At 43.7% G+C, this 18,482-nt stretch overlaps 2 protein-coding genes across 4 annotated transcripts in view; one reads left to right on the top strand and one right to left on the bottom strand.

Moving 5' to 3' along the window:
• The window catches only part of CLUAP1 (clusterin associated protein 1), a 42,536-nt gene extending 38,634 nt beyond the window's left edge, over positions 1–3,902 (top strand). The window contains exons 12-13 of one of the 2 annotated variants that reach the window (XM_039349891.1): positions 1,679–1,735; positions 3,002–3,902. In XM_039349891.1, coding sequence (XP_039205825.1) covers positions 1,679–1,735; positions 3,002–3,154 — 210 coding nt within the window. In that variant the 3' untranslated portion in view covers positions 3,155–3,902. The remainder of the gene's footprint in view (positions 1–1,678; positions 1,736–3,001) is intronic. The other variant, XM_039349890.1, reaches the window with a different exon arrangement.
• The window catches only part of NLRC3 (NLR family CARD domain containing 3), a 27,895-nt gene continuing 12,970 nt past the window's right edge, over positions 3,558–18,482 (bottom strand). For both annotated transcript variants that reach the window (XM_039349888.1, XM_039349889.1), the window contains 12 exons: positions 17,325–17,408; positions 15,725–15,808; positions 14,757–14,840; positions 13,641–13,724; positions 12,318–12,401; positions 11,108–11,191; positions 8,855–8,938; positions 7,919–8,002; positions 6,519–6,602; positions 5,648–5,731; positions 4,733–4,816; positions 3,558–4,393 (listed from right to left, as the gene is read on the bottom strand). In XM_039349888.1, the coding sequence (XP_039205822.1) occupies positions 4,303–4,393; positions 4,733–4,816; positions 5,648–5,731; positions 6,519–6,602; positions 7,919–8,002; positions 8,855–8,938; positions 11,108–11,191; positions 12,318–12,401; positions 13,641–13,724; positions 14,757–14,840; positions 15,725–15,808; positions 17,325–17,408 (1,015 nt within the window). In that variant the 3' untranslated portion in view covers positions 3,558–4,302. The remainder of the gene's footprint in view (positions 4,394–4,732; positions 4,817–5,647; positions 5,732–6,518; positions 6,603–7,918; positions 8,003–8,854; positions 8,939–11,107; positions 11,192–12,317; positions 12,402–13,640; positions 13,725–14,756; positions 14,841–15,724; positions 15,809–17,324; positions 17,409–18,482) is intronic.

Genomic DNA, 18,482 nt, shown 5'->3' with positions numbered 1-18,482 from the left:
CAAAAGCAAGCAAGGGTAGTACCAATAGTCATAGGCGCCTTGGGTGCAATCCCAAAACAACTGGAGCACCACTTGAACACCATTGGCATTGACAAATTCACCATTAGTCAATTGCAAAAGGCGGCCTTACTAGGAACTGCTTCCATCCTGCGACAATATCTGTAATACCATCAAACATCCACATCTGCCTATCCCAGGTCCTTGGTAAGGACTCGATAGGTAGACAAAAATGCCAAATCCAGTCTGAACATCTGGCTGACTGTGCGATGATCAATAATAATAATAATAATAATAATAATAATAATAATAATAATAATAATAATAATAAGTTGGAAGGGGCCTTGGAGGTCATCTAGTCCAACCCCCCGCTCAAGCAGGAAACCCTATACCCTATAAATAACCCTATAAATGTCTCACTTAACAACAGAAATGTTGGGTTCAGTTGTGGTCATAAGTCGAGGACTACCTGTATATTCAAATGTATACATGTGCTCTGCATACTAAAAACATCTGGGATTGCGAATAAGCTGTGGATGATTTATAGAATTCACTTTGATTCAAAGTGGTCGTGAACACTGAGAACAAAACTGCTTTGCAGTACAATATCCTCAGAGGCCCTTAACTACCTATTCCTGAATCTTATTTAAATACTTGATTTTGCAATTCCTTTCTTCGTCTGATTGCTTCCAGTGAGATTTAGGAACGCTTAAGTATTTTGCTTTGGGCACACAGGAGTCAGTTACATTTTTACACAGCCTTTGTATAAGACGCCCTTTTGATTTGGACATGAACGGCAATGGAAACACACCACTTATAATTTGCTGCTCTACAATATGGAAAGTCCTTGACTTACAACCCTTCACGTTCAAAATTACAGCAGGCCTGAAAAAAAAAAAGACTTACATCCAGTCCTCTCACTGACCAATATTGCAGCCTCTCCAGGGTCACGTGATTCCGAATTCAACCAACCTGTATTTGTGACAGTTGCAACATCCCAAAGTCACAGGATCACCACTTGCCGCCTTCTGCCAGCTTCTGAGAAACAGCCAGTGGCGGGGGGGGGGGGAGGCAGATCTCCTTAACGACCATACGATTCACTTAAAAACTGCAGTGATTCATTTCATAAACATCGGCCAAAAATAATAATAATCCGTAAAATTGGCCACGCTTCTCTTAACCATCACCTTGCTTAGCAAATGGGGGTCCCAAATGTGGGCTGTAAGTCGAGGACTATTTGTAATAATAGCTTTAGTTTGAAAGTACTTTTCTTTTACTTTATTTGCGGAGCTTACCACCTCTCAAAATAGGTCTGTTGACTTTGGGCCAGGTTTAAGGGTCAACAAGGTCTGAAAATGGCTTGCTGGACCGGGCTATAACAACAGCAATTGCCTGCCAATAACAGACAACACAAGAGCCCCATGGAAGTAACACAGCCTCTGCTCTACTAACGTGTAAAACTAACCCTAAAGTGTCTGCCTTTAAGCAGAGACTTGGCCCATGTGCTTGAGCCAGTCCTGCTGCTGAGCTGTCTTCTCCAGCCTGGTTTGGATTTGAACTCTCTCTTTCTCTTTGCCTTTTTCCACTCACGCTTTTTTTAACCCTCTCTGGTGTCATTCCTCTGATTCCTTTCTACCTCCATCTTGCGTGGCCTCGCATGCTGCTGCTCCCTCTTCCAAAGATCGGGACAGCCCGAGCCCGAACCAAAAAGCGCAAAGCTTCCCGAGCCAAAGCAAAGGTGCGTGACTCTCCTGTCTGCCAATACTGGCTCCCCATCTCTTGCCCCCGTGTCCCTTGCCTCTCTTCTCTGCTTCTTGGGTCCTGCTGGCCATCAGAAGCCATGGGCGGTTGGGAGGACGAGGGTGAAGGTAAGAAGCAAGAGCTCGTGTGCCATCTGCCAGGGATGGGGACCATCCACAGCAGCTTCTTCCCAACCTCAGATTGGGTCTGGAGACCACCAGCAAGGGAGGTGGGGTTGGATCTAATGCAGTGCTTCCAGGTCTTGGCGACTTGAAGATGGGTGGGCTTAACTCCACGCTGCTTCAACCTTGGCGACCTGAAGATGGGTGGACTTCAACTCCCAGAATTCCCCAGCCAGCATGGCTGGCTGGGGAATTCTGGGAGTTGAAGTCCACCCATCTTCAGGTCGCCAAGGTTGAGGCACATGGATGTTATGGATGAAAGTCACTCCAGAACTAAGAAACAGAGCTTTCTCGGGACTAGTTTTGCCAAACCGTGTTTAGGCATAATTTTCTGGGCTGTCACCACGTGTTAAGGTTTAAATTGTGTTTTGGTAAACCCACTGGGTGATGTGGGAACCAGGAAGTGTAATTTTCCTGATTCTGTTTTAAAGAAAAATGGAAAGGCAAGTTTGATAGTGTAAATCTGTTTTCCCCCCTCAAAACTTCCTCTTGTCATTGTGTTTCCGTGTATCTTCAAGCAAAAAATTTCAGAGGATAGGTTGCTATAAAGGGGGAGAGAGCCTTCTTCCAGGCTCCCCCCATCTCTCTGACACACACACGTACACAAAATGCTTTGTTCCTTAAAATTACAGCTTTTATTCACAATAAACCAAAGAGACTATAGATTATTTAACTGGATAGCAACTGTATTCATTCACTCTTATGGACAAATATTATCTATATTACCGTAATTTTATTCACAATAAACCAAAGAGACTATAGATTATTTAACTGGATAGCAACTGTATTCATTCACTCTTACGGATAAATATTATCTATATTACCGTAATTTTATTCACAATAAACCAAAGAGACTATAGATTATTTAACTGGATAGCAACTGTATTCATTCACTCTTACGGATAAATATTATCTATATTACCGTAATTTTACTCACAATAAACCAAAGAGACTATAGATTATTTAATGGGATAGCAACTGTATTCATTCACGGATAAATATTATCTATATTAATTCTTCAAGACCAGGGTGTATTTTTTTTAAAATATCGGATAACGATATTTATCCGCTTTTTCCCACAGGAGGACTCAGAGGAAAGTGAAATTGATCTGGATGATGACGATGATGACGAAGATGATGATTTGGAAGATGACAGCATGGACATCTCGCCCACCAAGGCCAACCGGAGGGTCAGGAAGCCGGAGCCATTGGAGGAGAGCGATAATGATTTCTGAGGAACCTCAACAGGGACACCAAATGCCAACTTGCCCATGTCTATGCCTATGACGAGGCCATATTGAGACAGTATAAGCTGTCCAAGAGAGCCAAGATAGATATATTTTAGGCCTCAAAGCTATTATTGCTTCATGAATTTTACAAGCTTTAAAAATTGAGGACACAAAAATTACACTTAACACCAGAAGCCCTGGCAGTCCTATCGTGCTGATGGTCAAAGAACCCCATCATCTTCAAGTTAGCAGTCTGGGAAAAGAAATTTTGGTCAGTGCTAAGATGAGTTTCTCAGCTATTTCAAAGAGAAGTTTAGGGTGAATTAACAGCCTGAGTTTGGGTCTACTTTACAGATTGCAGTTGAAAAAGCCAACTCTCTGTAACAGAGGAAAAATAACTTTTTTTTTGTCAAAGATCAAGACAAAATTGTCACTTGAGCAAAGTGGAGAAAATCCCCCAAAAGGAGTGGCTGATGGCCCCTCCCATTTGTCCTTGAAGCTATTGGTAGAGCCAATTCCAAGTTGGCCTATTGAGGAGAAACTCTCACCTGAGGAAAAAATAGCTCTAGGGAAAATAGAGTTTATTTTCACCAAATGAATCATATACAACTCTAATGCAATCCCTGGTCCTTCTCTTTTCAGATTCATTGAAGTGTTTGATAGACCATTTTGCTCAAGCCAACACGTATTGTTCTGTACCGATCAGCTCAGTTCTCAACTGTAGGCCAATAAATAACATTTTTGTTTTCCTTTTGATTTTGACCATAACATTCTTGCATTTTGCAAGTAAATTGCTCCTCGCCTCCTCTCCCTTTCCTTTGCTCTTGTATCTTTGTCCCCAGTTAAGAAATTCAAGAAACGTTATTCCAAAATCAACCTATTGGCCTCTTTCAAATCAGTTTTGTAACGCTGCTTCATCTGAGCACCCTCCTCGCAGGAGCAAAAATCAAGAATGTCATGATTGGTGGAGAGTGAGTTGGGCTTCTCTTTGATCGCAGTTTCATGGCTGCATCTCCCCTTCAGGTCTGTCCTGGGTCTTCAGGACACCCATCCTTTCACCATGTCCTCAGTCAATGGGCCGGGCACAGGGAAGGCATCCATCCAGGGGAGAGTGAAACGTCACACTCTTCTTCCAACATAGTCCCAACTGTGCTTTATATCTCCACCACACAGCTGGGGGTATTTGCTCGGATGGCGTCGGAAATCACCTTAGCTCCTGATTCACCAATTTTATTTCCCAGTAAGCTGTGGGAGAGAAGAAGAAGAAGAAGAAGAAAAAGCTTTAGACTAAGCAGCTATCCAATTGCGTCCAATTGGAAGGAGATGTGGCTTCTAACTCCCTGTTGACACTTACCTTTGCATTTTGTGTCCAAAATATCTAAGTTTGTAGTCTACTATGCCAGCTAAGGCACACCTATAGGACCTTAATGATGACCATTTTCTAACCTGCTGGTGAGTGAAAAACTCCATATGGTCTTCATTTCACCATAATTGTGGCAGTAGGAATTTCTAGAGCTTCTAGACCAACTTCTCCAGTAGGCATCAGCTTGGGAACGACTGTTCTAGTTCATCAAAGGTACTTACTTGATGTAGGTGAGGTTGTGGCTTCCCGTCAGTGCTGTGGCAATGCAGATCGCCCCATCCATGCCCAAGGAGTTCTCCTGGAGACTGAACAAGGACACAGAAACATCTGACTATATGCACCGATAGGAAGTTCTAACATTGTTAGCATGTTAAGCGAACCAATTTCTTGTCATTTGTATTTGTGTTTTAGTCTTTGGCCTCATATCTGCTCTGGCTTTATTTTCTACAAAAGATCCCGAGAAACACCAAAGGAATACTAAGAATCAATCAAGACTTATGCCTGAAAAAGAGTCGTATACAACTCTAAAGCCATGTTGGAAACATTCACTGAGGCAACAGTCTTGTTTTGCATTTCCAGTTTCCTTGAGTTTTAGGGGTTTTCTTCCAGCTTAAGACATTTCAAGGCAGCCAGCTGATTTAGGAGCAAAAATTATGGCATTCTTGTAATATTGATAAGCCTTGTACTTTACAAACCTAACAACTGCCTGATGATATGTACAACATTGGTTAGAATAGGCTCCTAAGGCCATCTGCTGCTTTCTTTGTCTGGATAATAAATGCAAAACCATTTGAGTCTGAGCCAAGCAAAATATATATAACCCCAATGTTAGGAGCTGGAACTTGCTCTCAGAGCTAGAAAAACCAATTATTCTAGATACAGAGGAGATTGCTTCCAATTTCAGCAAGAGGGTCCATCCTTGGCGACTTGAAGACTTGTGGACTTCAACAGCCAGAATTCCCCAGCCAGCCACACTGGTGGGGAATTCTGGGAGCTGAAGGTCACAGGTCATAAGTCTTAAAGTTCTGGAATTGTGGAAGTTGAACTCCATAAGGCTTGAAATTGCCAAGGTTGGACAACCCCTCGCACACAGTCAGAATTCTTCATAAGCAGCCTTTCCCACATGCACTACTTACTTCAACCTGCGGAGGGTGCTATTAACTTTCAAGGAGTGGGCCATAGCCTTGGCTCCCCTCAAGCCAATGGAGTTTCCTCTAAGGCTGAAATCAGAAATAAGGAAGAGTTGTGACAAAGAGGCTACAGGCTACAGTTCCCCCATCTCGGAGATAGAAAGGGAGAGAAAGACACCATTTCCATAATCCAGGCAAGGAATGACCCCCTTCCCCAATGTTCCCAGGTGGTTTCGAAGAAACACCATTAAATATCATGAATGACAGAATGAATCTCATGAGAAATTGGGACAGTTTAAATCAAAGTAGGTTTCAGAGATTGCGAGAGGGCTCCAAGACCGAATTCTTGAATTGGCAAAGTTGGCACAGCCTGTAAGTTATTTTCTCAACCTCAGCAATTTTAAGAGAATAGAATAGAATAGAATAGAATAGAATAGAATAGAATAGAATAGAATAGAAAATACGGAATTAGAATAGAATAGAAATAGGAATGAATAGAATAGAAATAGAAAGAGGAATGAATAGAATAGAATAGAAATAGGAATGAATAGAATAGAATGGAGTGGAATAGAATAGAATAGAAAATATGGAATTAGAATAGAATAGAATAGAAAATATGGAATTTAGAATAGAATAGAAAATATGGAATTAGAATAGAATAGAAATAGGAATGAATAGAATAGAATAGAATGGAGTGGAATAGAATAGAAATAGAATAGAATGGAGTGGAATAGAATAGAATAGAATAGAATAGAATAGAATAGAATAGAATAGAATAGAATAGAATAGAATAGAATCTTTTAAAATTTAAATTAATAGTTTCCCCTTTTTCCCACGAGAAAAGAGATCTCCTGATGGGAGAGGTGAGTGTACTTACTCCAACACGGCAAGGCTCTTGTTAACCACCAAGGCTTCTGCCAGTGCTGTGGCCCCACTTGCCCCGATTGCTGCCACCTGCAGGCTGCAAACAAATCAGCACTTTTAAGAGGGGTCCAACTATGCCAGTTTCCCATTCGGTAAAGTACGAATGCTGTGTAAGAGAACCTTTGTAGCGCAGGATTAAAAGGAAGGGTCCTTGGTGTTCTCTGGGCTTGGCGGTTGACTTGAAGACATTTCATTACCAAACTGGGTAACATCCTCAGTGTGAGGAAGTGTGGGTGGGTGGAGGTATGGTGGGTCAAGCTATTGTATATAAACAGAGAACCAACTCCATCCTTCCTAGTACTCATTATGTTACCTAATTGGGTAACGAAATATCTGCAGCAAAACCAGTTCAGAGAGCAACAAGGACTTCACCATTCCTCAGAGCACCCAGGAACTCGATGGGATGAATGGTCAAAAGAGGGGAAGGTTATAATTTTCACGCCGAGCGTGAATGCCCGTGGGATTCTGACTTTGATCACAAAATGGGTCGACTTTGCTGCTCTCTGTTCTCTCTGCTTTCCATACTAACACGATGAAATACGTAGGAGAAGCTGGTGAGGTCAAAACTGTTCTGGGTTGGCCCTTGAACGTACAAAATCCCTACGGAAAATGAAAGTCCCATTCCACATTTTAGCGTGATTTACGCCGTTCAGTTTTTCCATTCACAAAAGGACCACAAGTTCGGTTCTCTGGGATTTGATGTCCTCAGGTTGAGAAAAGGAATCTAATCGTAGTTCATTGAAGTCTTCCCGTGTTGAAAATAACAGAATGGCAGATCAATCATCAGCCACTAAACACACAGGTGGACCTCGAGTTATGAACACCACTGAGCCCAAAATTTCTGTTGCTAAGCGTGACAGTTATTAAGTGAGTTTTGCCTCACTCTGCAACCTTTCTTGCCACAGTTGTTAAGTGAATGACTGCGGTTGTTAAGTTAGTAACATGGTTGTTAAGTGAATCTGGCTTCAAGGGCATCCCACGACTTTGGGATACTGCAACTGTCATCAATATAGGCCAATTGTCAAGCATCCAAACTTTGATTGGGTGTCTATAGGGATGCTACAGGGGTCATTAAGAGTGGGAAAACGGTTATAAATCACTGTTTACAGTGCCATCGTAACTTCAAATGGTCACTAAACAAATGGTTTTAAGTTGGGGCCAACCTTGAGGAACTCATCCACAGCAGTCCAGTTTTAACACAAGACAGGCACAACGGTCACAGACAAGTGGCGGGTCAACTGTTTGGCCAGAGTGAAGTCTTGGGCCAAGAGTAGCTGACCTCATCCACCGAATCCTTCCGCCCACCTCTCTTTGGATCGATGCACTGCCCTTCTAAGGAGCAAAGCAACTTACTAGAGTGCCTCAAGCGTTGAGTTCACCCGCAGAGCAGAGGCCAAAGCAACCGTTCCTTCATCCCCGATGGCATTTTCTTGTAAACTGCGAGACAATCGATGCAAAGGATTAGCTTACTTCACAGCTCAAGATTGGTGGAGTTTTGATTTGATTATCAGCTCAAAAGTGGAAAAGTTTGACCGTACCCGCAATGGAAGAACAGTTTTGAAAAGGATGAAATTTGTGGAGATGACTTCTTGGATTAGAGGGAGAGGAAAAAAAAAAACGCTATCTTGATGGTTGACCGGAAACATCTTCTAGAGTTTTTGCATAACGTTTGCGTAATGGGAGTCTACCTATACCTAACTCACGTCTTTTGACCAGCCAAGAATTCTCTTGAACCAAATCAAATCCAGTTCTGTTCTGTTCCTTTCGTTCAACAGATGCCTTTTGTGTGAGGCAGTGTTTCCCAAACTTGACCATTTTAAGGCATGTGGACTTCAACTCCCAGAATTCCACAGCCAGCAATGCTGGCTGTGGAATTCTGGGAGTTGAAGTCCACATGCCTTAAAATGGTCAAGTTTGGGAAACACTGGTGTGAGGATTCCAAATGGTAGCATCAACGTGCTCTCAATGGCTGGCTTCGCGCAAGCTAAACTTGGTGAATTTTAACTTTGGTTACTTTGCTTTGTGGATTCGCATGTTGGGCAATCCCGGCCTGTTTCACTAGTTTAGGGTTGGGGGTATGGAGGAGGTCCAGTTACCACATGGCAGGTGCCCACTGCTGGGGTATACAGTGTAATATTTATTAAATATTTAATATGCAATTAAAGCAAGGTCATCTCAAAGCATTCTGCTGCCACACAAATTCTTCCATGTCTAAAACAACCCTGAGATTTTAGAGAAGTGGGTTTTTTTTCATTCATTCATTCGTGTGAGATCTAGGTGAGGACTTACTCCAAGATGGTCAGGCTCTTGTTACATTGTAAAGCCAGGTTCAGGGCCTTGGCTGCTTTGGCCTGAATGAAATTCCATTGCAAGCTAAAAGAAGAGAGAACAATCAGAATAAAAGTCAAATCTTCTAAAAACATATCAGTTCAGAATACGGGAGCTATGAGTCTGAACTGCTGTCCTACTATAAGTCCCAAGTGAGAAGGTGACTGCCCCATCCTTTCTTCAAAGTCCTTTCCCCAAATCCTCCCTTGAGTGAAGTTTGGGGTTCCAGTTATTCAAGGTGAAGGAAATGTTGTTTTGTTTTTTTTAGAGTCAAAATAAACCTTTTGTCACTTAAATAAGTACCTCATATGCCCAAGGATCTTCCTTGGACAGCAAAGGCGACTAACAAGCACGTATTGGAGCGCATAACCCCAAATACAAGAAAAGAAGAAATAGGGGTGACATGATAGCAGTATTCCAGTATTTGAGAGGCTACCACAAAGAAGAGGGGGTCAATGTATTCTCCAAAGCATCAGAGGGCAGGACGAGAAACAATGGTTGGAAACTGATCAAAGAGAGAAGCAACCTGGAATTAAGGAGAAAGTTCCTAACAGCGAGGACAATTAACCTGTGGAACAGCATGCCACCAGAAATCATGGGTGCTCCATCACTGGAAGTTTTTAAGAAGAGGCTAGACAGTCACTTGTCTGAGATGGTATAGGTTCTCCTGCTTGAGCAGGGGGCTGGATTAGAAGACCTCCAAGGTCCCTTCCAGATTCTATTCTATTCTATTTGCTATTCTGTTCTATTTGCTATTCTGTTCTGTTCTATTCTATTTGCTATTCTATTCTATTCTATATTTGCTATTCTATTCTATTCTATTTGCTATTCTGTTCTGTTCTATTCTATTTGCTATTCTACTCTATTCTATTCTATTCTCTATTTGCTATTTATTCTATTCTATTCTCTATTTGCTATTTTATTCTATATTTGCTATTCTATTCTATTTGCTATTCTACTCTATTCTATATTTGCTATTCTATTCTATTCTATTTGCTATTCTATTCTATTCTCTATTTGCTATTCTATTCTATTCTATTTGCTATTCTGTTCTGTTCTATTCTATTCTATTTGCTATTCTGTTCTGTTCTATTCTATTTGCTATTCTACTCTATTCTATTCTCTATTTGCTATTTATTCTATTCTATTCTCTATTTGCTATTTTATTCTATATTTGCTATTCTATTCTATTCTATTTGCTATTCTACTCTACTCTACTCTACTCTACTCTATTCTATTCTATTCTATTCTATTCTATTCTATTTGCTATTCTACTCTATTCTATATTTGCTATTCTATTCTATTCTATTTGCTATTCTGTTCTGTTCTATTCTATTTGCTATTCTACTCTATTCTATTCTATTCTCTATTTGCTATTCTATTCTATTCTCTATTTGCTATTCTATTCTATTCTATTTGCTATTCTATTCTATTCTATATTTGCTATTCGATTCTACTCTATTTGCTATTCTATTCTATTCTATTCTCTATTTGCTATTCTATTCTATTCTATTTGCTATTCTACTCTATTCTATTCTATTCTATTCTATTCTATTCTATTCTATTCTATTCTATTCTATTCTATTCTATTCTTAAATATGTCACTGGAAGGCAAAAATCATGAGCTGTGTCTTACTTATTTTGGCCATGTCATGTAGGGGAATTCACCAGAGAGAGCAATTATGTTTGGAAGGGTTTGCGGTGCGGGAAAAGAAAACGCGGCCATCAAAGACCACGGTGGCTGAGACACCATCAAAGCTGACCCAGCTAAAGCATAGGAAAACTCAAGCAGTCCAAGATCAGAAGGGGAGGAGCGACCTGGTCCACAGAATCACCAAGAGTCAGACAGGACTGGATGGTTAACATCATCCTCATCATCAAAGGCAAGGAGCAGCTTCAACTCAGTGAAAGTGGTTTGGTGAGGCAACTTTGCAAATTGGACCATGAGCTTCATACTGCAAGGTCTGATGGATAACGCCAACCCTTTTGTGAGAGGCAGAGGTTATGCTGCGGATCTGGTCCCTCCCTCCCCCCCCCCCACACACTATTTTTACAGTGGAGCAAGAAACTCAAGAGCTTCTGGGAGACTTCCTATCCCTGGTTGGTGCTCTGCACTTGGCTTTGTGTTTCAGAAACATAAGGGCTAAATCCCCGGAGGAGGCCATGCCAAAAAAGACAGCAAACACCACCCACACACACGTTCCCACAGCTCACTGTAGGGAAATCAGGGCTTGGTTCTCCTTCAACGCTTGGGCAATGGCGTGGATCCCTTCGTCATGGAGCAAGTTGGCCGCCAAGCTGGAAGAAGCCCCCAAAGAAAGGAGAGTTAGCAAGGTGCATGGATGCTGTTGAAGATTTAGCTTCACGGGAGTATTTCAAAATAATATAATATACTCATGGCTTCCTGGTTTCTTGCCCTATGCCTTTAATTGAGACACCAACTTGGGTCTCAAATTAAAACTATCAAAGCAGTAATTAAAATAACCAGCTTCCAAAAGCTTTAATATGGTGCCTATGACAAATGTTTTGCTCTTTGCAGTTAGGCCCACAATAGATCTTTTTGAGAAATACACCCCTAAGTGTCCCAATAAACCAGGGGTGTGAAACTGCCGGCCCGCAGGCTGGATGCATCATGGCGAAACCGCACCCACCCCACTGCCGGCAATGGAAAACATTGCGTGACATTGCAAGTTTGACACCCCTGCAATAAACCAGTGAAACACATCTCAATACAGGTAGCCCTAGACTTACCATGCACAGGATGGGACAAATTGCCACAGCCAACTCACATGGCCAACTCGCTGGAGGACAAGTCACCACAGCCAACTCGCTATACGTGAATATATAATAGCAGTATTCCAGTATCTGAGGGGCTGCCACAAAGATGGGGGGGGTCAAATTATTCTCCAAAGCACGAAAGGGCAGGGCAAGAAACAATGGATGGAAACTGATCAAAGAGAGAAGCAACCTGGAATTTAGGAGAAACTTCCTAACAGCAAGGACAATTAACCAGTGGAACAACTGGCCTCCAGAAATCGTGGACGCTCCATCCACTGGAGGTTTTTAAGACAAGACTGGACAGTCACTTGTCTGAAATGGTATAGAATCTCCTGCTTGAGCAGGGGGCTGGACTAGAAGACCTCCAAGGTCCCTTCCAGCTCTGTTGTGATTCTGATTTGCTGGGGGACCGTTTAACAATTCTATTGAATTATTTAAAATAAATGTTAAAAAATCATTTCAATTTTTTGGGCCATTCACATTTCATTCTGTCCTTCCTTTTGCACCCTTTCTTTAATTATTCTATTCCACCATTTCTTTGATATTAGTGTGATTCTTGTCCCGCAGCGAGTTGTCCCGTGGCGATTCCAATCATTTATCACACACAGACATGTGAAGTTTGAAGTCAAACACAGGAGAGACTCACTCCAGATCCTTCAGGGTACGGTTAACTCGCAGCGCGTGGGCGATGGCTTGTGCTCCCTCTTGGCTTATGGAGTTTTCCCGTAGACTTTTTTAAAAAAAACAAAAATAAAAGGAAGAGAAAAACCGTTATTGGTGTTTTCGTAATACCTTCGTTTGGTACAACGCTCCAGTCTGACTTTAAAACATAGAAGAGGATGGAGATCTGCATCCTTACAAATTCACTTTTGTGATGATTTAATTGCTAATTATTTTGTTTATACGCCCCCAACAAGAGGATGACGAAGTGGGCACAAAGGACGAATGATTCAGATATCCCGAGCAGCTGGTAATCTTTGGGGAGGTATATTATAAGTGTAAGTGTGCCACTACAAGAGAAGATTCGTAGCTCAGGGTTGAACTGTGGGGTCCTTAGTGCTCTCTGAGCTTGTTTTCTTGCAGACGTTTCATTACCAAACTAGGTAACATCATCAGTGCTAGAAGGGAGTGGGATTTGTAGAGAGGAGGAGGGGGAGCAGGAGGGGGGGAAGAGGAAGAGGAGGAGGAGGAGGAGGACTGGTTCCTTTGGTGCTCTCTGAGCTTGGTTGTTTTCTTGCAGACATTTCATTACCCAACTAGGTAACATCATCAGTGCTAGAAGCGAGGAGGAGGAGGAGGAGGAGGAGGAGGAGGAGGAGGAGGAGGAGGAGGAGGAGGAGGAGGAGGAGGAGGAGGAGAGGAGGACTATGGGGTTCTTGGTGCTCTCTGAGCTTGGTTGGTTTCTTGCAGACATTTCATTACCCAGCTAGGTAACATCATCAGTGCTAGAAGGGAGTGGGATTTGTAGAGAGGAGGAGGGGGAGCAGAAGGAGGAGGAGGAGGGGGAAGAGGAGGAGGAGGAGGGGAAGGAGGAGGGGGGGAGGAGGAGGAGGAGGACCATGGGATCCTTGTTGCTCTCTGATCTTGGTTGTTTTCTTGCCAACATTTCATTACCAAACTAGGTAACATCATCAGTGCTAGAAGGGAGTGGGGTTTGTGGAGAGGGGGACCACTATGGAGTCCTTGGTGCTTTCTGAGCTTGGTGTCTTTCTGACAGACATTTCATTACCAAGCTAAGTAACATCATCAGTGCTAGTGCTGAAATGTCTGCCAGAAAACAACGAAGCTCAAAGAGCACCAAGGACCTGACAAACGCAAATGTGTGGGGATCATCACTGTTGACTTTGGCCGATGGGGTAAGCAGTCATAGCCAGCGGTATATTCTAAATATTCCTCCTTTGAGAATTGTAGGTAAAGATCGGAAAACTTCATAGGCGGCAGCACTGGGCACACCGCAGTGTGGACCTACTTGAGGCTGGCGAGACCTTGGTTGCAGCAGAGAGCACGTGTGAGTGCTGTCACTCCGGTGTCGCTGACGGAATTGCTCTGGAGGCTGAAATGCACACACACAAAAAAGGGAAAATGAGCTGGATCTCTTCCTAATCGTACCGTTCCTGTTCTGTACGAAGTTTTTACACTGAACAACTGCGGTGATTAATCAGTGGAAGGGCTTGTCTTCAATAGTTTTGGGTGCTCCATCACTGGAGGTTTTTAAGAAGAGACTAGATAGTCACTTGTCTGAAATAGTATAGGTTCTCCTACTTGAGCAGGGGGCTGGACTAGAAGATCTCCAAGGTCCCTTCCAGCTTTATTCTGATTGATTGCATTGATTAACTTAATAAGCTTGGCAAAAAAAAAAAAAGGCTTAAAATTGAGCGTGACTCACTTAACAACTGCTTGGCTTAGCAATGGAAATTCTGGTCTCAATTATATAGATATTTATTTGTATCTCACCTTGATTTTTTACAAGCAAAGCAACCCGAAGTGGCAAAACATATCTAACACATCTTCCTCCTCCTGTTTTCCCCACAACAACAACAACCCTGTGAGGAGGGTTGCAAGAGAGAGGGACTGGCCCAAAATCATCCAGTTGGCTTTCATGGCTAAGGCGGGACTAGAACTCACCATCTCCTGCTTTCTTAGGCTGGTGCCTTAACCACTAGGTCAGTGGTTCTCAACCTGTGGGTTGGGACCCCATTTGGGGTCGAACGACCATTTCACGGGGGGTCTCCAAACAACGCAGTCCGCCATTTTTCCCCCCTTTTCCTTAGCTGTGCTACTCCCTTTTATTCTATTGGCTTTTGAAAGCCAATAGAATAGACTCTCTTCAATAGAGTCTAATTCTATTGGCTTTCAAAAGCCAACAGGAATTGTCCAGGCTGTCTCTGCCCTGCTGAGCCCGCCAAAAGTCCCATTCTGCAAACGGTGCTGCACCAGTTGAGTAGTCCTCGACTTACGACCGGTTGGGGGGTCGTGGCATTAAAAAGGTTGAGAACCACTGCACTAGGTCAAATTGACCGTGTAGTCTCTTTCCAAGGGCAGAGAAGAAGTCACCCCAACAGACAGAGATCAGCAAGCCACTTACTCCAGGGTTAGAAGGGTGTGATTCAACCTTAGTCCTTCAGCCAAAGCTGCTGCACCCATGTCACCAACACAGTTTCCCGACAAACTATAGGAAGATAAATGTCAATAAGCCACCAGTTGATTTTGACCTGCAGAAGGACCACTCTATCCATGATTATAATTTCAGTTTCCATTCCACCTGATGGACAGAGTTATCCTCTTTCAAAGGGACAGAGATTTCTTTATTTAAGAATGAAATGGCTGCCCAACTAATTCTTAGTGTCTCTGGGCAGCTTATAAAGATAGAAATTCAATATAAAAACAATTAAAAAAGGAACCACCCCATCCCCAACCCAACTCTCTTGACAACAACAGTCAATCAAATAAGCCGCTTGATGGGCTCCATTCCCTTTCTGGGATCCCCAGGCCTGTTGGCAACTAGCATGTGTACTTATATATACCACATGGATACACACACACATATCTATACACCAGCGTGTAAAACCAGGTCTTCAGGCCCTGAGAAAGAGTCTCAAAATGGGGGGCAATCTTTTCTCTGGAGGGATGATGTTCCACAGGGAGGGGAGGGAGCCACCTTGGAGAAGGCCCTTCTTCTTGGTCCTATGAGATGGACCTTCTTGGGAAAAGGGATCCATAGCGTTCCCTGTTTCCCCGCTCTGGTGAGTTGGGTAGATGTGACCCGGAAAAGACAGGAGATGGAGCCCAGCCAAGTGAATTCAAGCGTGGCACATTCTGTTCCTTCTAATGGCTTCGTACGTGGTCCGATTCCTACAATAGGTGTGTGATGTCCTGACGCCCATATGAGGTGACCGAGCTCATGCTACAATATCGTTGTTTTCCCCCCTCTGCAAATCCCCATGGACCGGTCTGCCATCTTATGAATGGCCACCATCTATGGTTAATTACTCCTGCTCCAACCCTGTTGCCAGCCCAGGACTGAGGGGAGGCATTCCGTTTCTCACTCCTCACATGAGGTCCCTCAGGCCCCAGTTCTTCTTCAGGGCTTCGGCCAGCTGCTTTGAACCTTGCGGTCCCACTCCGTTCTTCTGGAGGCTGGGAAAGGAGAAGGAGATCGTTAATGGATCCAGACATGGAGCATTGTCCTTCTAAGTCAGTGTTTCTAAACCTTGACAATTTTAAGGCATGTGGACTTCAACTCCTAGAATTCCACAGCCAGCAATGCTGGCTGTGGAATTCTGGGACTTGAAGTCCACATGCCTTAAAATTGTCGAGGTTGAGAAACACTGTTCTAAGTGGTGACTCTCTTCTTCAGAAGAGAGCAAAATTGAAGGGAGGGCCATGGACGTTTAGGGTCAGGACGGGGTCTTTTCTGATTTGAGGAAGGGCCTGTCCCCAACTCTGCTTCCCTCTCACTCTCGCTCTCTCATCATCTATTTATCATCTAGCTATCATCCATTCATCTATCATCTATCTATCTAATATCTCTCTATCTTTATCTATCTCAAGCTATGGCAAATCTAGACAGCATACTAGAAAGCAGAGACATCACCCTGCCAACAAAAGTATGTATAGTCAAGGCCATGGCTTTCCGCAATGTATGGCTGTGAAAGTTGGACCATAAGAAAGGCTGAGTGCCAAAGAATGGAGGCCTTTGAACTATGGTGCTGGAGAAGACTCCTGCGAGTCCCCTGGACTGCAAGGCGATCCAACCGGTCAGTCCTGGAGGAGATCAACCCCGACTGCTCTTTAGAAGGCCAGATCCTGAAGTTGAAACTCAAGTCCTTTGGCCACCTAATGAGAAGGAAGGACTCACTGGAGAAGAGCCTGATGCTGGGAAAGATGGAGGGCAAGAGAAGAAGGGGACGACAGAGAAGGAGGTGGCTGGATGGAGTCACTGAAGCAGTAGGCGTGAGCTTCAATGGACTCCAAAAGATGGCAGAGGACAGGAAGGCCTGGAGGAACGTTGTCCATGGGGTTGTGATTGGTCGGACATGTTCGCAACTAACAACTACCTATCATTATCTATCTATCTACAGTATCCATCTATCTATATCTATCTATCTATCTATCTATCTATCTATCTATCTATCTATCTATCTATCTATCATTATCTATTTATCTATCTCTACCATTTATTTATATACCATTTTTATTATTTTTCCATTAAGGTGACAAACACACCTAATCCCCTCCTCCTCCTCCTCCTATTTTCCCTACAACAAACCTGTTTGGTGTGTTGGGCAGAGAGGCAGAGGGTGGCCCAAAGTCACCTAACCGCCTTTCATGGTTTCTCGCTTTCTAGCCTGGTGCCTTAACCATTAGATATTTAATATTTAACCATTTCATATGATGTCAAGGAGAAGAGCAGATTAAAGACCCCTCTGCAGAATGGCTGGTTTGGAATAGAGGCAAGCAGTCCAGCAGGCCAACGTCCTTTGCCCAGCACTGCCAGAAAGGGCCGGGACGGATCAGGACCTCCCAGCACTGCTTCAGAGGACAAGTGGACGGTCTCAACCGAAAAGCAGCCGAGGGCCTGCAATGCCAGCTGTTGCTCGGGAAGAGGGGTGGGTGGGAACGATGCAATGTGGCCGCGATGGGACAAACTCACTGCAGAGTCATCAGAGTTTGGTTGCTGACAAGCACCTCCGCCAGGCCAGCTGCCCCTTTGTCCTTGATCAGGTTGCTTTGAAGGCTGGAAGAAGAGAAGGACCACGTTAGGGGCCTTTTGGCCGAGGGTCCAGGTAGTCCTCAACATGCAGCCCTTCAGTGAGGAACCGTGCAAAGTCGTAACTGTGCTGAAGGAAGTGACTGATGACCAGTCTTCCCACTTACAACCGTCAGAGAGCTGGGGAGCCCTGAGGGTGCAGTACTGCAGGCTAACTCACTGCCCGCTGCCAGCAGTTCGATGCTGACCAGCTCAAGGTTGACTCAGCCTTCCATCTTTCCGACATCGATAAAATGAGATCCCAATATGCTGACTCTGTAAACCACTTAGTGAGGGCTGTAAAGTACTGTGAAGCAGTATATAAGTCCAAGTGCTATTGCTATTGCCCTTTCTTCCTTCCTTTCTTCCTTCCTTCCTTCCCTTCCTTCCTTCCTTCCTTCCCTTCCTTCCTCCCTCCCTCCCTCCCTCCTGATCCTAACTGACTCAAGGTTGATTTGACGTTCCATCCTTCCAAGGTTGGTAAAATGAGGACCCAGATTGTTGGGGGCAAGATGATGATTCTGTAAACCGCTTAAAGGGGGCTGTAAAGCATGTGAAGCGGTATATAAGTCTAAGTGCTATTGCTATTGCCCTTCCTTCCTCCCTCCCTCCCTTCCTTCCTTCCTTCCTTCCTTCCTTCCTTCCTTCCTTCCTTCCTTCCTTCTTTCCTTCCTTCCTTCCTTCCGATCCTGACGGGCTCAAAGTGGATTCAGCCTTCCATCTTCCCAAGGTCAGTAAAATGAGGATCCAGATTGTTAGGGGCAATGGTGACTCTGTAAACCGCTTAGAGAGGGGGCTGTAAAGCATTATGAAGCAGTACATAAGTTTAAGTGATACGCTATAGCTATAGCATCCCCACGGCCATCTGATCAAACTTTAGGCACTTGGCAACTGGCATGTATTTACAACGGCTGCAGCATCCTGAGGTTACATGATCGCCATTTGCGACCTTTCCAGCTGACTTCCCACGAGCCAAGCCAGTGGGGGACTGTGGATTCGCTGCCGTAAAAAAGATCATAAAATTGGGGAATGACTCATTTAATATCCGCCTTGCTTAGCCAT

The sequence above is a fragment of the Crotalus tigris genome, unplaced genomic scaffold (genome assembly GCF_016545835.1).
Source record: "Crotalus tigris isolate CLP2741 ecotype Arizona unplaced genomic scaffold, ASM1654583v1 scf7180000018301.7375997, whole genome shotgun sequence".
NCBI classification, from domain to species: Eukaryota; Metazoa; Chordata; class Lepidosauria; order Squamata; family Viperidae; genus Crotalus; species Crotalus tigris.
This window is presented reverse-complemented; position numbering and strand designations above follow the sequence as displayed.